Below are 21,376 nucleotides of genomic sequence, written 5' to 3'. Positions count from 1 at the left end.
TTATCATATGGAAAGAGATCGCCAGTCCAGGTTCGATTCATGAGACAGGGTGCTCAGGGCTGGTGCACTGGGATGACCCATCCCGGAGGGATGGGATGGGGGAGGGAGAAGGGAGGGGGGTTCAGGATGGGGAACACATGTACACCCATGGCTGATTTATGTCAATGTATGGCAAAATCCACTATAATATTATAAAGGAATTAGCTTCTAATTAAAATAAATAAATTTATATTAAAAAAATAAAGCATTATCACAAAGGAGGACATTTTAAAAAAAAGAAAAGAAAATTAGAGATACCAAGGGAACATTTCATGCAAACATAGGCACAATAAAGGACAGAAATGGTATGGACCTAACAGAAGCAGAAGATATTAAGAAGAGGTGGCAATAAGACACAGAAGAGGGTGTGTTCATGTGGTCACTCACCTAGAGCCAGACATCCTGGAGTGTGAAGTCAAGTGGTCCTTAGGAAGCATCACTACGAACAAAAGCTAGTGGAGGTGATGGATTCCAGCTGAGCTATTTCAAATCCTAAAAGATGATGCTGTTAAAGTGCTGCACTCAATTTGCCAGCAAATTAGGAAAACTCAGCAGTGGCCAGGACTGGAAAAAGTTAGTATTCATTCCAATTCCAAAGAAAGGGAATGCCAAAGAATGCTCAAACTACTACACAACTGCACTCATCTCACATGCTAGTAAAGTAGTGCTCAAAATTCTCCAAACCAGGTTTTAATAGTTCGTGAACTGAGAACTTACAGATATTTAAGCTGGATTTAGAAAGGCAGAGGAACCAGAGATCAAATTGCCAACATCTGTAGGATCATAGAAAAACCAAGATAGTTACAGAAATGCTTCTGCTCCTGCTTTACTGTATACCGCAAAGTCTTTGACTGTGTGGATCACAACAGCTGTGGAAAATGCTTAAAAAGATGGGAATACCAGACCACCTTACTTGCCTCCTGAGAAATCTGTATGTAGGTTAAGAAGCAACAGTTAGAACCAGACATGGAACAATGGACTGGTTCCAAATTGAGAAAGAGTACATCAAGGCTGCATATTGTCACACTGCTTATTCAACATCAAGCGAAGTGCAGGGCTAGATAAAGCACAAACTGGAATCAAGACTTCAGGGAGAAATATCAATAACCTCAGATATGCAGATGACACCACCCTTATGGCAGAAAGCAAAGAGGAACTAAACAGCCTCTTGATGAAAGTGAAAGAGTTGAGTGAAAAATGTGGCTTAAAACTCAACACTCAGAAAACTATGATCATGGCACCCAGTCATGCCTTGATACCATCACTTGATCCCTTGATCCATCTGGTCCCATCACTTCATGGCAAAGAGATGGGGAAACAATGGAAACAATGACAGACTTTATTTTCTTGGGCTCCAAAATTACTGGAGCTGGTGAGTGACTGCTGGCATGAAATTAAAAGATGCTTGCTCCTTGAAGAAATGCTGTGACCAACCAAGACAGCATATTAAAAAGCAGAAACATTCGTTTGTTGACAAAGGTCCGTCTAGTCAAAGCTATGGTTTTTCCAGGAGTCATGTATGGATGCGAGAGTTGGACCATAAAGAATGCTGAGCTCCAAAGAACTGGTCCTTTTGAACTGTGGTGTTGGAGAAGACTCTTGAGAGTCCCCAGGACTGCAAGGAATTCCAACCAGTCCATTCTAAAGGAGATCAGCCCTCAATATTCATTGGAAGGACTGATGCTGATGCAGAAACTCCAATACTTTGGCCACCTGATGCAAAGAACTGACTCACTAGAAAAGACCCTGATGCTGGGAAAGACTGAAGCCAGGAGGAGTAGAGGACAACGAAGGATGAGCTGGTTGGGTGGCATCACCAACTCAATGGACATGAGTTTGAGCAAGTTCCAGCAGTACGAACAGGGAAGCCTGGCTACATGCAGTCCATGGGGTCGCAAGAGTCAGACATGACTCTGTGACTGAACTCAACTAAACTGAGGGTCCTACACTTGCATAGAAGAAAAGCTGGTTTTTTTCTACTTTGCATAAAGGCACCAAATATATTACTGAATTGGTAAGAGAGAAACATAAATCCACAAAGGTCAAAAAAGACATCTAGGCCAAAACTGAAAGACATTCAGACTGACAACTACAGAACCTGAGCTTATTTGAAGGACCATGCCTATGCTATGCCCAATATGAGGACTCCAGTAAGAAACTCTTAGAGATAAAGGGAACTGGAGGGGTTTAAAAAAAAAAAAAAACAAAACCCCTCCTCTAGAAAAAGAAAGACAAAACAGGAAGTTGTCTAACTTGACTTCCACATTAGTCACAGGATAGGGGGAAAACCCTCAAGTCAGACCTCCCATGGTTTGTGGCCTAAATACAGACTACCAGTGTGGTATGAAAAACTTTATTCTAGAGAAGCAGTTTAAATGGTACTGAGGTGACAGTCCTCTTCCACTTCATTCTGTAAATGAACTAAACATTTAAATCAAAAGACAGAGATTGTCAGAAGTGATTCTTTTTTTTTTTAAGGGAATAACTATACTGTAATGGCAGAAAGCAAAGAGGAACTAAAGAGCCTCTTGATGAAGGTGAAACAGGAGAGTGAAAAAGCTGGCTTAAAACTCAACATTCAAAAAACTAAGATCATGGTATCTGGTTCTACCACTTCATGGCAAATAGATGGAATCTGGTTCTACCACTTCATGGCAAAAAAATGGAAATGGTGACAGAATTTATTTACTTGGGCTCCAAAATCACTGGAGATGGTGAGTGACTGCAGCCATGAAATTACAAGATGCTTGCTCCTTGGAAGAAAAGCTATGACAAACCTAGACAGCATATTAAAAAGCAGAGACATCATTTTGCCAACAAAGGTCCGTCTGGTCAAGGCTATGGTTTTTCCTATGGTCACGTATAGATGTGAGAGTTGGACTGTGAAGAAAGCTGAGTGCCAAAGAATTGACGCTTTTGAACTGTGGTATTGGAGAAGACTCTTGAGAGTCCCTTGGACTGCAAGGAGATCCAACCAGTCCATTCTGAAGGAGATCAACCCTGGGATTTCTTTGGAGGGAATGATGCTGAAGCTGAAACTCCAGTACTTTGGCCAGCTCATACGAAGAGTTGACTCACTGGAAAAGACTCTGATGCTGGGAGGGATTGGGGGCAGGAGGAGAAGGGGTCGACAGAGGATGAGGTGGTTGGATGGCACCATTGACTCAATGGACATGAGTTTGAACAAAGTCTGGGAGACAGTGAAGGACCAGGAAGCCTGCAGTCCATGGGGTCACAGTCAGACATGGCTGACCAACTGAACAAAGAACAACAAATACACCATCTACAAGAGATGCGCTCTAAAAATAAAGACACAGATAGACTGAAAGTAAATGGATGGTGAAGGATAGCCCATGTAAACAGAAACCATGAGACAGTACTGGATAAAAGGATCAATTAGTAAAGAAGATAATAAAAGTCTAAATGAAGCAAAAACTGAAAGTTAAAAGTAATATGGACTATTCCTGGAGAAAGAAATAGCAACCCACTTCAGTATTCCTGCCTAGGAAATCTCATGGACAGAGGAGCCTGCCAGGCTATATTTCCTGGGATCACAAAGAGTCAGACATGACTTAGTGATTAAAAACAATTGACTATTCCACAATTGTATTTGGAGATTTAGTACTTCTTTCTCTGTAAATAAAAGACATAGACAAAAAGAAAAATGAAAACAAAGAATACCTGCATAATACTATTAATCATCTTGACTTAATTTCTATTTACTGCTACTGTACCCATTTATGGTAAAGTGTATATGCTTTTCAAGTGTACATGGTATGTTTGCCATGATAGACCGTATGCTTTGTCATAAAACAAGTCTTAATAAACTTAATATCTGAAATCATACAAAATTATTTTGCCCAAGATAGAATTAAATTTGAAATCAGGAACAATAAGATAACTAGGAAAACCCAAATATTTTATTTAGAATATAAAAGCATACTTCTAATAATCCATAAAGTAACAAAGAAATAAGAGACTAGAAAATATCTTAACTAAATGATAATGAAAATAAAAGATCAAAATTCATGATATACAGGTAAAGCAATGCTTAAGCCAGAATTTATAGCTTTAAATGTTTTTAATTAGAAAACCACAAAAAGTCTAAAAATTAAAGATGTGACACTTCCATCCAAAATTTGAAAAGATGAAGTAAAATCAAAAGTATAGGGTAGAAAATAAGAAATCTGCCTCCCATAAAACTCAAGAAATAAAAAATAAACAAAATTTTTTTAATCAGTGAAACTAACAGCTGATTTCTGGAAATAATTAAGAAAATTGATAAATGTCCAGTCAGTCTATCAGGGAAAAAGAGAAAAAGCAAAAATTATCAAATGGATGAAGTTGGGGAAAAGGTACAAACTTTCAGTTATAAAAATAAATGTCATGAGGACGTAATGTATATCATGGTAACACTGTATTGCATATTCAAAAGCTGCTGAAACAGTAGATCTTGCCAAAAGTTCTCATCACATACAAAAAAATGTGTAATCATGTACAGTGAGGCACGTTAACTAGACTTTTTCTGGTGATTATTTCCCAATATATACAAACACCGAATGTATACAGATGTACATGGAACATCTGAAACTAGTATGTGGCAAGTGTACCTCGATTTTTAAAATAAGAAGAATGGAAGAAAGTACATCACTTCAGATCCCACAGACATCAAAATAATAATAATGGAGTATTAGAAGTAACTTTATTCCAGTAAATTTAAAACTAGAGTCATCCTTGAAAGACATAAAGAATTAAATTTGATCCCAAGTGCAAGAGGAAATAGGAATAGTTCCATATCAATTAACAAAATCTCATTCATAATTATAAATCTTCACTGATGAATTCTATCAAACTCTAAAGAAATAATACCAATATTACACAGATTCTTCCAGAAAATAAAGGAGGCAAAAACACTTCTTGACTCATTTTCTATTTTATGAGGCCAGTATTACCCTATTACCAAAACCAAAGTCATCATAAAAAAAAAAAACTAAAGACAAATATCCTTCATGAACATCAACATAAAATAAAATTTTTGCAAACTGAATCTAACATTATATAAGAGAACAATATCATAACCAAGTAGGATTTATCCTAGGAATGTAAAGCCTGTTTAACAGGAAAATCAATTAATGTACTAATTACATTAGTAAAATGAAAAAGAAAACAAAGGTCATTTGAGTAGGTTCAAAAAAAGCATTCAAAGAAATTTATGCCCCATTCATTATAAATAATCTAAGAAACAGAAGGGAACTTCACCAAATTTATTATCAATGTTAAAGGATTAATGCTGTCTTTATGTACAAACAGAAACAAGGCCAGAATATCCATTCTTACCACTTTTGTTCAATACTCTACTAAAGGTCCTACCAGTGGAATAAGGAAAGAAACAGAAATAAATGGCATGAAGATAAGACATAAAACTGTCTTTACCTTAGGTGACATTATCATATAAAATAATCCTAACAAGTCTACCAAAAACAGCTATTTAAACTATTAAGTAAATTTAGCAGTCACAGGATACAAAGACAAAAATCAATTCTGGACTTTTATAGAATAGTAGAGAATTATCAAAATTTATAATAGCATCAAAAATATAGAGGAATAAATTCAGTAAAAGATTTTTAATAGCTGTGAACTGAATACAGTAAAACAAAAATTTAAAATACCTAAATAAGTGTAGCAAGATTCCATGTCCATGAACTGGATATTAAGATGGCCCAAACTGATACACAGATTGAGGCAACCTCAATCAAACTGATGAGTTTTTTAAAGAAATTGACAAGTTGACGCTAAAATTAAGACAATAGCAAAAAATGTAGAACACAAAACTATTCTGAGAAAGAAGAATAAGACTGAGACTTAAATTACCTGATTTGAGGACTTGTAAAGTTATAGCAAGCAAGACAGCATGATATTGGCATAAGGATAGACATTTAGTCCTAAGGTACAGAACAGTCCAGTAACAGACCCTAGACTTCTATGGTCAACTGATTTTTGACAAAGGTACGGAATAATACAAAAGGAAAAAAAGTCTTATCAGCAAATGTTGCTAGAATTTGATAGCTATATGAGTTGGGGAGGAGGCCTGTCTTCTTACCTCACATCATTCACAGAAATTAATTCAGTGGATCACAGACCTGAACGTATTAGCTAAAATTATTAAACTTTTAGAAGAAAAATATAAAACCTATTTGTAACTTCAGTTACACAGATTTCTTCAATACAAAAACCATAAAGCCATAAATAAAAAACTGAAAATGCAGATTATCAAAATTCACAACTTCTGCTCTCTGAAAGAGTTAAAAAGTTTTAACAGTTAAAACGTAACTCATTGAAAGTTTAACTCTTAAGAGTTAAAAAGACAAATGATAGATAGGAAGAAAATATTTGTAAACATGTATGTGAAAAATGGACTGTATACAGAATATAAAAACACGTAGAATTTCAATAAGACTATGTACAAAAGAACAAACAACCCAATCTAAAAAGGGGAAAAAAATGTGAACAGACATTTCATAAAGGAAGATATAAGAATGGCCTAAAAAAGCACAACTTCATTAATTATCAAGGAAATTCAAAATACAACCACAGTGAGATACTATTACTATATACCCAGTAGAATAGCGAAAGTAAGAAGACAATATCAAATGATGACAAAGATGTGAAGCACTCTTAATGGAACTGAAAAATGGTACACTTCATAAAATAACATAGCAGCATTTCTCACATGACCCCACAATTTGTCTCAGGTATTTACCCAAGAGAAAGGAAAATTTAGGTACAAAGACTTGTCTGCAAGTGGTCATAGCACCATTATTCATAAGTCAAAGAAACTGGAAGTGCAACTTCTTAAGTAAACAGCTAAACAAAGTAAAAAGAAAACCATACTATACAATACTACGCAGCAACAGAAAGGAACAAAATATTTACATATACAATATTATTTGAACCTCAAAAGCATTATCCTAAGGAAACAAAGTCAAACACAAAAGACCTCCTACTGCATAATTTCATTTATATAGAAATCTAAAAGAAATGGACCATAGTGACAAAAACCAGTGGTTATCTGGACCAAGCATTACGGAATGGAATTGAGGGGCATATGAAAATTATTTACAGAGTGAAAGAAGTGTTTTCTATCTTGAATGCGGTGTTAGTTACATGCCTATGTATCTGCTAAATTCATCAAACTGTACACTCAAGAAAAAAAAAGGAAAAAGATATTAAAAACTCTTAATACAGACAAGCCAGGGGTTCATTTTTCTAAAATATAAAGAGCTGTGAAAAATCAATTTAAAAAAACAACCTAACAAAACAAATGAGCCAAAAAATGAGTAATTCTTTTTACAGAAAAAGACCAAACAGTTCTTAAACAATGTTTAACATCACTAATATGAAAATGCTAAATTAGACTGAGAAATCATTTTTCACCTATAAGACCACCAGAAATTCAAAAGTTTGTAATAACTGTCCTGTGAAGACAATAAAATGGAACTCTCATAGACTGTTGGTGGACAGGTAAGTTGGTATAGTCCTTACAGAGAATAATTTGGAAATATTTATAAAAATTACAAATAGATTATTCCTATCTCCCAGAAGTAGCTTTGCTTTTGGAAATTATCCTACAGACACACTTGCATAAATAGAAACTGACAAGTACAAAGTTAATCTGTATAGCATTAGTTTTAATAGCAGAAGATGGCAAACAATTCAAATGAGTCTCAGCAGTGGAGAGAACAGTTAATTAAATTATGATACATTAAAAAAATAAAGTATTATTCATCTTTTTATTTTCCATTTGAGAGTAACTATAAAATACATTGTTAAATGAGAAAAAGCAAGAAGTAGAGCATGAGTGTGGTATGCCACATTCTATGTAAGTAAGACTGGATAAGAGCTCACATATTCATTAACTGTATATGCAAACAGAAAAGTTTGAAAGATGCAAAACTAGCAAGAATCATAATTTGTTACAGTAAAGAATAGGAAGACAGATTACAAGACTGGAACAGAACACATTTTAATTTCTTTTTTTCTGGACAATGTAAATATAACATCTCTTCAAAAGATTAGGTGAGTTAATCAAAATTTGATATGAAAACTAAGAGAACAGACACATTAGTCATATGTAAAGACAGGTCACAAACTTGAGGCAATACTCACAATTTAAACAACTAAAAGATTCGTGTTAAAACATTGTAAAATGCTCCATCAGCAAGAGAAAGACCAATAAACCAAATGACGAGGAGAATGAAAAGTCATGAACATATATATCACTGATGACGACAGCAAACAGTCAATAAACATAAAACACCAAACATCGTTAATAATCATAGGAGTGAAAAGTGAAATATGTGTGAAGTATACTATCTCAACTAGCCTGACAAAAAGTTTAACATTATGAGCTGTTGGTGAGGAACCGGATCAAAATGGGTGGGATATACAGTAGTATAATCACTGTTTATAAAATATAGTTTGGCATGATCTACTGAAGCTATATAATGATTACATATAACAAGATTTACAGCAGCATTCATTATATTAGCAGAGAGCAGGGAAAACACAAATACCGATTGACAAGAAATGCAGCAATAAACTGCAGTACTGCAGCAGTGCAAACGAAGGAACTGCATCTGCAGCACCCATATACACTCTCATGCACAACACAGGGAAACGAAGCAAGCTGCAAAAGAATGGTGCATTCTGATTCTGTCCATATGAAGTTCAAAAATATGCACAGCTATGCATTATTTTCAGACTGTGTGTGTGTGTGTGTGTGTGTGTGTGTGTGTGTGTGTGTGTGACTTAGCAGCAGCAGGAGCAGAAAAACTATGAAGAAAAGGAATCAACTGATAAACAAACAGCAAGCATTTTCTGCTGGCAGAAAAAAGGCAACAGCACAGGTTGGTACTGACCTGCTCCTTAAGTTATGTGAAGGTGTTGTTACTGCTACTATATATCAATACTTAGATGTATTTGATATTTAATAATTTTCAAAACTCTTACTAAAAAAAGAAATCAGTCATGAAGACGAAATGCTATGAGACAACATGCCAGTTCTCCCTCGTTTAATTCATAACGAGAGGCATGGAAGAGAACATTTAGAGAAGGTTAACTATTTCTCTATCCAGACCCTCAGCAGTACTGGATGATTTGAAAAGCAAAACAGAAAATGAACAAAAGGCATTTTAAGAAGACATCTTGTAAACATATAGGATAATTTTCAAAGAATTTTTTAAAAGAGTTTAGATGGAAAATCACTGAAAGTTTGATTATCATCACTTACCACTCACTTTCCAAACAAGATAAAATCAACAAACATGAAAGGAAAAGAAAAACATCCTGGAACTATGATTAAACTGCCTCCTATTAGAAATATATACAGCCAGTTCCATCCTCATAAGCCATCTCATCTAAAAATCTGAAAAGTGTGTTTAATTTCCTATCTTCCAGAAAGGATTTAAGGAAATACACAGAAATAAAAACTTTCTTCAGTAAAGAATGAAAAATAAAGAGGAAATTGTGAAACTAAAATATAATAATAAAATAAAGCCATGATGAAGGCTAATAAACAAATATAAAACCATGATGTGGTCTCATGTAACTTTTAACTGGCTAACATTGGGCTCAAAATTTTTAGTCAGCTATAGCTAAGAAGGAAACATAATTACTTAAAAGACAGTTATAAGTTAATAAACTCTACTCAGAGATCATCATCAGCTTTTTTAAATACTAATTCCAGAGAGAAATATTCCCTGCAAATCTTATAAGAATTAAAATCATCAAGCCACCAAAATACCCAGAAGGTTAATAAAATTGATTGATTACTAGAACAGAAATTGGGGAAATAAATAAAAATAAATTACAATAAAATTATTAAATAAATTGATTAATGAAGCTACCTAAAATTCAACATAATACGCTACAATAGTCATATAAAATGTACTGACCTTCCTGAATTGCCATGTCCACAGTTATTCTGGAAGCTGAATGCAGAAGTTTTTGGTAATTCTGTGCATTTTGATCAAACAGTTGTACAAGAAGAGTGCATGTCTTTTCATATTCACATCTGCTAACCGTGCACAACTGCTCCAACTGCTGAAACACAGTGGTGGTATCCTCCAGTGGATCATCTAAATTATCTCTGTAAATATATAAGAATAGGGTGACAGACATGAGAATGAGACATACTTTTACTCACCACAAATAAACTCTATTTAAGTTAAATCAAAATTCTATCATGGATCAAGAAATAAAAGACACTGAAGGTAAGATGTAAAATGTCTATAATTGAAAAGATGATTATGTCTATAAAAGTACCTAAGAAACTATATGAAAGCTACTCGTATTAACAGGTGAGTTTACAAAGTTGCTAGCATACAGATCAATATATAGAATTCATTACTATATACTAACATAAACTACAAATGTAAATCTGAAAAATATTACCTTCAAAAGGCATCAGAAAACATAAAATACTAATTAAATCTTAATTAAATATATGTAAAGATTTAAAGACTGAATACTATAAAATCCTGACGAAAGAAATAAGAGCTAAATAAAAGATAAACACACTCATTGCCTGAAAGACTCAATATTGCTGAGATGTCAATTCTTCCACTAAATTAATAAATTCATATACAAATCCAGTGAAATCATAGTTAAAATTCCAGAAGGACATTTTTGCAGATACTGACAAGATGATCCTAAAATTTAAACAAAAGAAGAGCCAAAATAATTTTTAAAAGGGAAAAGCAAGGTGGAAGACTCACACTACCTGATCTCAAAGCTTATTATAAGGCTACAGTACTCAAGGCAGGGTATTAGCAGGAGAAACACATAGATTAATGAGAATAGAGTCCAGACATAGAACCATACATATGTGGTCAATTAATTTTTGGAAACAACGTAAAGACCATTCAGTGGAGAAAGGAGAGTCTTTTCCACAAATGGTGTTAGGGATAACCAGTTTTCAATATACATAAAGGAAAAAAAAAGAACATGGAGACTTATCATATACAAAAATTAACTCAAAATGGATTATGGACCTGAATTTAAATTCTAAAACTATAAAACTTCTAGAAGAAAAACATTAAGGATAATCTGGACTTCATGAAACTTTAAAACTCCTGCTCCTCGAAAGGCTCTCTCTGTTAAGGAAATGAAGAGGCAAGCAATGTACTGGAAAAAATATTTGCAAAACACGTATGATAAAAAAACTTGTGACCTAAGTGTACCAACCTCTCACATCTCAATATAAGAAAATAAACTACCCAATCAAAAAATGGGCAACAGATTTGACAGGTATTTTACCAAAGAGTATATAGAAATGGTAAATAAGCACAAAAAGATGCTCAGCATTGCGGGCAGACACTTTACCATCTGAGCCACCAGGGAAGCTCTATTAGTCATTAAGGGAATGCAATTTAAACCAACAACGAGGCATCACATCTGTTAAAATCACTAAAAGTTTTCAAAACTGACAATATCAAGTGCTGATAAGGATGCAAAGCAATTGGATCTTTCATAAACTGCTGGCAGGAATGCAGAACGAGATGGGCACTTTGGAAAATGGTTTGGCAATTTCTTTTAAAGTGAAATACACATTTACCTAGCAACCCAGATCTCACACCTAGGTATTTACCCAGGAGAAATAAAAACTTACATTCATACAAAAATCTGTATAGGAACACTTACACAGAAAGAATTCAAATGGTGAATGGATTAATAAGCTATGATATATTCATAAAATGAAATACTATTCAGAATAAAAAGTAAAGAACTACAAACATAAAATGGAAAAATTTCAAATGCATTATGCCAAGGGACAGAAGCCAGACTAAAGGGCTACACACTATATGATTTCATTTACGCAGCATTCAAAAGGGGCAAAAATTTTAGGAAAACAAAACAGATTAATAATTGCTAGAGTCTAAGGATCGGGAAAGGTCTGACTACAAAGGAACCTAAAAAAACTTTCTGGGGTGATGGAACTGTTTTATATTTTGATTGTACTGTTAGTTAAACTCAAATGTATACATTTGTCAGAACTCATAAAACTGAAAAAGGTCAAATTTTACCACAAGTAAATTATACTTCCATTTAAAAAAAATTCCAAGATGCAGAAGATGAAAATTCAACAAAAACACTTAGCTTTCAATACCTCACAACTACGGCAACAGATTCCAAGCGAGAAGTGATAAAGGCCTTCGTGATTTCTGGTGCGTAAGTGTCTAATAAGTGGGGTTCAGTTGATTTCACAAAAGGAACTGACGCTACCATCCTTTGCCACAGAGTTAATAAATAATGAACACTGTTGGGAGCAAATTCCCAATGCTACAAAAAAATAAAGCAAATGTTATTTAAACTGATATCATATCTTCCTAGAATAAGAACTGCAGAGGCAAAATAACTAAACATACATTTAAAACTAAACTTATTCTAACATTAATGAACATTTACCATAGCAAACTTTAAATCTCTGTGAACATCCTTCTAATCTTCTTTCCATGAATATTTTTTAACAGAGCTGATATCATGTGGAAAATATGGTTTTAAAACTTCTCCCCAAACTTATAAAAAGAATTTTTCCAAAAACTAATCTGTAAAACTTTATTTCTCCACATAGATTTTGCCACAGTTCTCAATTCACTCTTTAATTATTAGATTAGATGGCCTCTAAATTATTATTATAAAATTTGTTACAAAGAACTTTTTCCTAAAATCTTGCAATGAATACTTTTAGCAAAGCACTTTAATCGATGTTTTTTTAAAAATCTCTACCAAATCTTATCAAGAAAGTATTCTTTCAATTCTGGTTTCCTCAGTGTATATGCCCAGCAGTGGGATTGCTGGGTCATATGGCAGTTCCATTTTCGATTATTCACTGCAGCACTGTTTATAATAGCCAGGACATGGAAACAACCGAGATGTCCATCAGCAGATGAATGGATAAGAAAGCTGTGGTGCATATACACAATGGAGTATTACTCAGCCATTAAAAAGAATACGTTTGAATCAGTTCTAATGAGATGGATGAAACTGGAGCTGATTATACAGGGTGAAGTAAGCCAGAAAGAAAAACACCAATACAGTATACTAACACATATATATGGAATTTAGAAAGATGGTAATGATAACCCTGTATGTGAGACAGCAAAGGAGACACAGATGTATAGAACGGACTTTTGGACTCTGAGGGAGAGGGAGAGGGTAGGATGATTTGGGAGAATGGCACTGAAACATGTCTATGTTCGATGCAGGATACAGGATGCTTGGGGCTGGTACACAGGGATGATCCAGAGAGATGGGGTGGGAGGTGGGAGGGGGGTTCAGGATTGGGAACTCATGTACACCCGTGGCGGATTCATGTCAATGTATGGCAAAACCAATATAGTATTGTAAAGTAAAATAAAGTAAAAATAAAAATAAAAAAAAAGAAAGTATTCTATTTACAGTTTAGCATCAACTATGTATTTTTACTCACCTGTAGACTAGTAATGGTAAAATTGGCAATCAATCTGATAACTTCAGGATATTCTTTCACCATAACTAGTTCTCCCAGCTGATAATTTGTCTTTAAACGAGCCAAAAATCGACAAAATTCATGATAATTACCTGGATCAGACAAACCCTAAATTATGAGACAAAAAGAAAGGCTATTTAAAAAATTTTAAAATAAACCAAACTAATCACCATCAATAAAAGTCCAAAAGTATTTTACTAAGTCTCAGTGTTTTCATGGGTACTTACTGCACTTTGCATCAACTGGGTAGGTATCAATTTTAAAAAAATGATTCCCACTGGGCTTAATGTTGTCATAAATAATTAATAATAAGGAATTCATAGTAGAGGCTTCGGATGATGACTAAGTCATAATGTTTGGTAACCATTATATTACCCAAAATATTTGCATGAGAGAGAAGTGAGAGACCAAGAGAGAAAGTGTGTATGTATGTATCGTGGGTTAAACAGAAGTCAGTACAAGAACTGAAAAATATGTAAGATGGAAAATAAGAATGGCTCTTGAAATCCTAACAAAGAGCAATACCACTACACTTAGATTAAATGTGTACACACAAATAACAGAAATACATTTTAATTCAACAAGTATTTCTTGAGTATCCACAGGTATGATGTCCTCAAGCAACTCCCTGTCCCTAAATCATTCATATAAACTGCTGCAATGTACAGCGGAAAGTTTAACAAAAGTACTGTAATATATAGAAGTGACTCTGGGAGAAGGACAGATTAAAACGAAAGGCCAAGAAAGGTGTCCCCAGGGAGCCCCTTGAAGACAGGATGTGTATTACTATCTTTATAGTTTGAGAAGTTTGTCTCTCTCAGAAGTTATTAACAGCCAAAACACTTAGATAAACCGCCTTAAATCATCATTTAATCTTTTAATTTCTATACTTTCACTACAGATATTTTAAACCAAAAGCTAAAGTGAAACAAATTTTATCCAGACAGCCAAAATCACTAATTAATAATGGCTTTGCAATTCTTTGAAATGAATATTGCCATTGAAGATTTGCAGTTAACATAGAGAGTAGATTTAAAAATCTACAAACTCTTACTGCCCACAAGAGGACAAAAAGATATTATTTCATAATTTAAAGCCACTTATTTCAATATTAACATCCAGATTTATACTGCCTTCTAGTTTAGAATACAGATATAACTCTAATCACTTCAGTAATTTAAGAAGCACAAGCAAAACACAATGGTAAAAAGCAGAAGCATAATAAAATATGCAACTTCTATTCCTATGGGAAAAATAAAAACAACACAGACATCAGTCAGGAAAATATGCTCTTTTAAAAAATGCCCATTTATACTACCGGTGAGAGCTAAGAAAGAAGACTATGATATGCATCTTCTTCCAGAATCATAACCATGTCTTAAGTTTATTATGCACCTTTCAGCAGAAAATCTGTATTTATATATGCTGTTAATTAAATTATTTCATAAATACCTGAGGGTTTTCAAGTATCCTTTTTACTCCCTTAATTAAATTACCAAGGTACTTGGCACGTTCAGGACTGCTAAATAAGGACCTTCTTGTAGAAGCAAATTGAACTAAACAGGAAAGTGCCTAAAAAAAGGAGCAACAATTCATCTCAACTTTAAAAGTAACTATGGCCACACGAAAGGAACACTAGTTTTTACATTAAAATTTTAAAAATTTTAATGATGAAAAAGCATTATAGAATCCCCAAAACAATGTAAACTAAATATCATCAATCATTACCACCATCCATAAATCTTCAATCCCACCACTAGAATTTCTATTTGTATATAAAATTTCTCTAATATTTTTGTATATATTAGATACACCAGAGCAGAGCCAGGATCTAAATACACTCAAAAGGCTCCCAATTGCTGTTGCTGCCTAAACCTTTGTAAACTGATGAACCAGGTGCTTCACCAAAATGAAAAAATGAAAACATCATGTTGTTACAGAATATGTTTAGGAAATACTACACAAAATGCTCTACAGTATCCTGTAAGTAGGAAAAAATCTGGAACTTTATTTAATCTAGCATGTCCCAAATATATCTGGTGACAGACCATCTTGCCCACACCATTTATTAATATCTTGAGAACAATTTGGAACATGTTCCTGAGAGAGTTAGATAGCCTATAAAAATTCCCACAGACTATCTACCAGTGGCCTAGTTATCTTCTTTAAGTTAATACTTTATCAGACAATTTCACTACTCAGGTTCTTAATTCTCCTACTGGAATTCACTGAAGCCTTTCATTTATTAATTGAGCGGCCCCAAACTGGCCCACATATGTTTTGTTTTGGTCCACATATGTATATCTGCCAACTTATTAAAAAAACCAGAATTATCTGTCAACATTTAAATATTTCAGCTAGGCGATTTCACATAAAATGTCTGGCTCTCAAGGCAAGGATGAGAATAGGGACAAAAAAATCCGTTTAGATGTTGCTCAGTTTGTCACAGTCCTTAATGTTAAAAACAAAAAACACAAGCAAACAGACATCCCAAAAAACAAAACTTCTTTCTGATACTAACACAATTAAAAATACGTAGAGGTTTAGGGCCAAAACCATGGAGTTTGAACCTCAGCTCTAAAATTTAGTTCACTCTCCTTAAGAAAGTCATTATGCCATTCTGGGTCTGTTGACTGTTTACATAATGAAGATAACAATACTCACCTTGCACGGCCACTGTGAGAATGAAGTGAGATAAGAATCATATGATAGGGCATGCACAATAAGTGTTAGCAACATTCTCTTAAAGCAGTTTTCCATTCTACTTTTTAGGCACCAGCAGCTTGTTTGTTTTATCCCTAAACATAACTGTAAACATAACATGGAACCATAGTTTTTTTAAACAACTACAGCAGGCTGAAGCTCTGTGGTACCATATAGAAACACGAGTGTCCTGTGAAAACCAGTTTAAAAAACCACTCCCTTAATAAAACCCTCGTTTTGAGAGCAAGCATGTTTTTAAGAAGGAGAGGGGGCAGTGTTTTTGCCAACCTATTCCTCCCTTCCAGGCAATGACATATCTAAACAAACATACTGCTCATATGTACTTTAAATCCAACCTTTTTTTTTTTTTTTTAGGAAATGACAATATAAGAATCCTCCAATTTTACTTCTACAAGCTTCGATATTAAAGTGACAACTTTTTCTTTTTTTTTTTTTCAATTTTGCCTGGTCTCTATTTTAGATTCCACAAAGATGGAATCCAGAATCTCAAATTTCTGTGTAACCAAAGAGTCTGATTTTTTTAGCACACAATAGAACTTGATTCAAAAAAGAAAATGAACAACTGGAGTGATGAACATAAAACCAAGTGAGCAGATCCCCCTGGTTTCTCATTTGGAGACATCTGATGGGGCTGCATGGCAAGCCTGACATGAAGTCATGCAGTGAAGAAAGAGCTGGAAAGAAGTTAAGAGAAGGGAAAGTACCAGGTGGTGTGGCAAACTGCTGGACTGAGTACCAGAAGAAGAGCTGGGGACTGAGTAGGAAAAAAGATCTTTAGAGGTTGATAGGTTGTCTTGGCTATGGGCACGAACTACATCAACAGTTACGGGTTTTGGGCTCACCAGTGAAATGGCAGGAACTATAGACTATAAGTAGAAATTGACAAATAGGTTAAGCAATACAAATCCCAGATAGGTGATGTTAAGAATTTCTTATGAGAGGTAAACTCAATCAAGAATATAAATAAAGTAAATATGTACCACCCTGAGATAAATATCACAGGTACTTTTAAATGAAATAATGAATGAGTTTTACTTACTAACTGAGATAGGAGTGGTGGAAGTGAATGATACAAATTAAAGAAAAGATCCAATGTTTCTGGTTCCAGGAAAACTGAAAAAAAAAATCTAACACCATTACTTTTCATTCAGTGATATTTAGCACAGTAAGACATTATCATACAAACCAAGACCTCTAAGACCTCAGCATGTGGCCAATCTTTATTTCTAGTTAGGCTAATTCCTTTTAAATTCCTAGCTATTTCTCTTCGAAAGATGGAAATAATACAAAGGTAGAATTAGATCAGATGCTCCTTATTTCTATGTAGCATTTACAGTTCTCACTGAGAGAACCATCTCACTATTTTCATTTATATTAAAATAACATAAATATTTAAAAATTCAAACAACATCAAAAAGTAAACAGTACTAAAAAGCATACAATAAAAAACAGCTGTCCCCTACTCCATTCTACCTTTCAACTCTTAGCCATATTTAACTACGTTTCCAAAGGCCATGCTATGTGTACTATGTTTTAAATTGACTGTTTTTAGATATCAACTGAGCTTGTCACAGTGTATGTCCAATCACTCACCCCTCTACTCCCACCACTCCTCCTACAAACCATCCTCTCTCAAAAATGCATCTACTATTATAACAATTTGAGATTAAATAGATTCTACATGTTTGTTATGACTACGTAAATAATTCTAACAGCTGAGCCAAGTAAACTATGATTCTATCACATTTCTAACACTCCCTGGTTTTAGTCATACCATCTTTTCTGTACTTAGTTGTACAGACAGACACCTGTCACGAATTCTTTCCAAACACTCTGACAGAAGGGTAAAATGTTCTTCATGCTATTTTCCACATGGTCAATAACAGTGAAACACTTCCGTTTCCATTTTCCCACCCTTCCTCCCAGAGCCTTCTTCAGCTTAGACTGACTGTTCCCAAATGTGTTACATAATTATCTTATGTCTGCTGCCTGTTATCTTGTATTAAAGCTTTCCAAAACCCCATAGCCTCTATTTTCTTGGCTTGTGTATCAAGTAGATTCCTAAGAGCAAGCACATAAGGGATAAATTTCAGAACAATTTACATGTCTGAAAATATTTTTAAAAATTCTCTTATACTTGATAATTTCAGTCTAGTTTGAAAATTATTTTCCCTCAGAAATCTGGGGATATTACTCCATTGCCCTCTAGCTTCCAGTGCTACTGTTGAGAAGTCTAATACTATTCTTGATCCCAGTCCTTTATAGGTGACTTTGTTTCTGGTAGATTGTAGGATCTTCTTTACCACTTTTATTCTGAAATGTCATGATTATGGAGTTTAGTATATTTTTTTCCATTCATTATGGCGGGTACTTATTGGCTCTTTCAATCTGAATATTTATGTGTCTCAGTGCTGGGAAATTTTGGTATTGTTTGCAAATTTCCTTCTGCTTTTTCCTTGTCCTTTCCTGAACTCCTAATAGATGCCAAGCCTCCTAGTTTCATACTGTAGTATTCTTATATTTTTTTCCTCCTATAAATCTCTTCCTGCTTTTTTTCATTCTGTTTTCTAGGATATTTCCTTAACTTTATCTTCCAACTCTTCTACTGAATGTTTTATTTTGGCAACTTTTACATTTGGAACAGTCTCTGAACTTCTGTTTTTGAAACAATATTCTGTTCCATGTTTCAGGAATGCATTACCTTTTCTTAATCTCTCTGAGGATATTAATTAACCCTCTTGGAAATTTATTTCTACTCTTCACTTTGTTTCTATTAACTCTCCCCTTTAAAAATGTTTCTTGAGATAATCAGATTCATATGCAATTACAAGAAATAATACAAAGAGATCTTATGTTTTATTCACCCAGTTTCCCCAAATGGTAAGTTGCTACAAAACTAAAGCACAATATTACAATCAAGAAAGCACATTGATCAAATCCACCAGTCTTATTTGGCTTTCCCAATATTACACGTATTTGTGTGGGTGTTTGTGTGTGTTGGTGTGTGTGTATTTAGTCTGCGCAATTTTTACAACATATGTTGGTCCATGCATTTATCACCACTATCAAGATACTAAGTTCCTTTTAATTGTTTTAGTCTCTAATTTCCGTATTAGAAGTTTTTACCAAATGTATGGTCCTTCTCTACTGTATCTGATACCCTGGAATATGAAACCTCTCCAGTTTAATTTCTCAAGGAAAAAGGCTCTGGTCTTGGGAACTGAGAGGGAAGTGTACTTAGAGAAGGGAAAAGGGCAGTCACAGAGCAGCACAGATGGCAGAGAAGGTCCCAGGGGCTGTCTGTCCAGAACACAGACTCTTCACCAGGCCCTATCAGCCCCATTCCCCACCTCCGACTTCAACAGGAAGACCCTACTGTCGTCATCTTTCTGGGATGAATAAGAGCATATGCATTTGCTCTTTTTTGGTATCCCTCTCTGTAAAAAAGTAAATTGCAATTCTGCTTTGCTAAGTTAGCTACTCTAATTCACTCTCTTCATAACTTTGAAAAATATGATGATATCTCTTGCCAAGTGTTATACCCTCTCCTACTCTGTTTATCTGCAAATTTGAAAACAGAACTCTTCATTTCCCTACCTAAACTTATTTTCCTCCAACAATAGAGCTGCGTTTTTTCCAAAATCAAAATATGAGGTTACTATGAATTAAATTGAGGAAAACAGATTTCAACACTGGTATCAGCAGCTACTTTGGGTTACAATTTTTTAAACTTTTTGATTGCCAAGTAAAAAACAGATAACTGCACATAAGGCAACAATATTGCTTAATCCTATGTCTTTTATGTTGACCATTCCTTACACTAAACTTTCTTCTTACTTGCTCTCCAAGTTGTTGGAATCTGTACTGTGCAAAGATCATCTGCAGATTCATCTGCTGAACTGCCAATGAAGTCAAAGTTAAGGCAGTTGAGAACCAGTTTCAAGACGTGCATTACTAGATTTTGTTGATCCTGATCCTGAAGGTTTAAAGGCTTGGCCAATATCTGAAAAAAATTCAAAGTCAAATAAAATATTATGAAATATATCAATTAATAATTTTTACTCAACCTAATTTAAATAACTTCAAATTAAAATTAGTTTAAAAAAAAGAAAGAAAGAAAAAAGAAAAGAAATTGCAAAGGGATGTTGCGGTAATAGACTATTCTCAAACTTACTATTGTAAAATGGGGACAACCACCTTTCATATTTTAATGCAAAATGGAGGTCACCTTTTACAGTTGTGAGAAGCAACTTTAGGACAAATACTTTACACAGCACAAATGTATAAATGTACAGGATTCATTAGCTCAAAGGAGCAATTGGAAGAAACTGAAAATACAATATTCTTCAAGAAAAAGTAGGGGGACTTCATGAATAAACGATACACGTTCAGCTAACAAAGGTTCTCAGAGGCTGTTTGAATGTGGGGGGACAGTCGTAAGTTTCTGGAGAACAATCCCGACCCCTCTCAAAAGTCTCAATTAGTTTCTGCAATAATGTACAGTAAGAAAACAAAGAAACTACTATCCAAAGACAAGTTACCAAACTACCTTTGGATCCTACTTTATTATATCTCTATTAAATAAAAGTGAATTTTTTGGAACTGTTTAGATTTGTGCATACCTACTGTTCTTCATGGGGTTGCAGAGTCAGACACAACTTAGCAACTGAACAACAACTGTACTTAAAAGTATCCACAATAACTCCTCAAAAGGCAGAATGGGGTACTGGGGCATTCATCTGAAATTCTTCTGAAACAGGATGCTCCATTATTAACTTACCTCTTTTAGAAGAGAGCATGCTAGCAATAAAATGTCTTTGAGAGAAGTATCACGAAATGAGGTAGCTATTTTCCTGTGTTTTGCTGAAGGTCTAGAATAATCAACCTAAAAAGTTCAAGATGAATGTATTTAACCAGACTTACCAAACAGCAAAGAAAAAATTCACTATGTAAGAAAAAGAATGAAATTAATGATCAAATAATCATAAAGTATAGGGCTAAAAGAGCTTTCAAAAATCTGCAAGGGTAAGTTATTTGTTCCAGGTTACTCAAAGAGCTTGAGTTAGGAGAAGGCAATGACAACCC

The 21,376-nt window shown here is 34.3% G+C and overlaps 1 protein-coding gene across 12 annotated transcripts in view; it reads right to left on the bottom strand.

The window, feature by feature from the left end:
* The window catches only part of RANBP17 (RAN binding protein 17), a 359,547-nt gene that overhangs the window by 299,369 nt on the left and 38,802 nt on the right, over positions 1-21,376 (bottom strand). For all 12 annotated transcript variants that reach the window (XM_042233660.1, XM_060400223.1, XM_042233661.1 and 9 more), the window contains 7 exons: positions 21,072-21,176; positions 20,129-20,294; positions 17,331-17,404; positions 15,020-15,139; positions 13,529-13,675; positions 12,206-12,378; positions 9,993-10,186 (listed from right to left, as the gene is read on the bottom strand). In XM_042233660.1, coding sequence (XP_042089594.1) covers positions 9,993-10,186; positions 12,206-12,378; positions 13,529-13,675; positions 15,020-15,139; positions 17,331-17,404; positions 20,129-20,294; positions 21,072-21,176 — 979 coding nt within the window. The remainder of the gene's footprint in view (positions 1-9,992; positions 10,187-12,205; positions 12,379-13,528; positions 13,676-15,019; positions 15,140-17,330; positions 17,405-20,128; positions 20,295-21,071; positions 21,177-21,376) is intronic.

The sequence above is a fragment of the Ovis aries genome, chromosome 16 (genome assembly GCF_016772045.2).
Source record: "Ovis aries strain OAR_USU_Benz2616 breed Rambouillet chromosome 16, ARS-UI_Ramb_v3.0, whole genome shotgun sequence".
Classification (NCBI taxonomy): Eukaryota; Metazoa; Chordata; class Mammalia; order Artiodactyla; family Bovidae; genus Ovis; species Ovis aries.
This window is presented reverse-complemented; position numbering and strand designations above follow the sequence as displayed.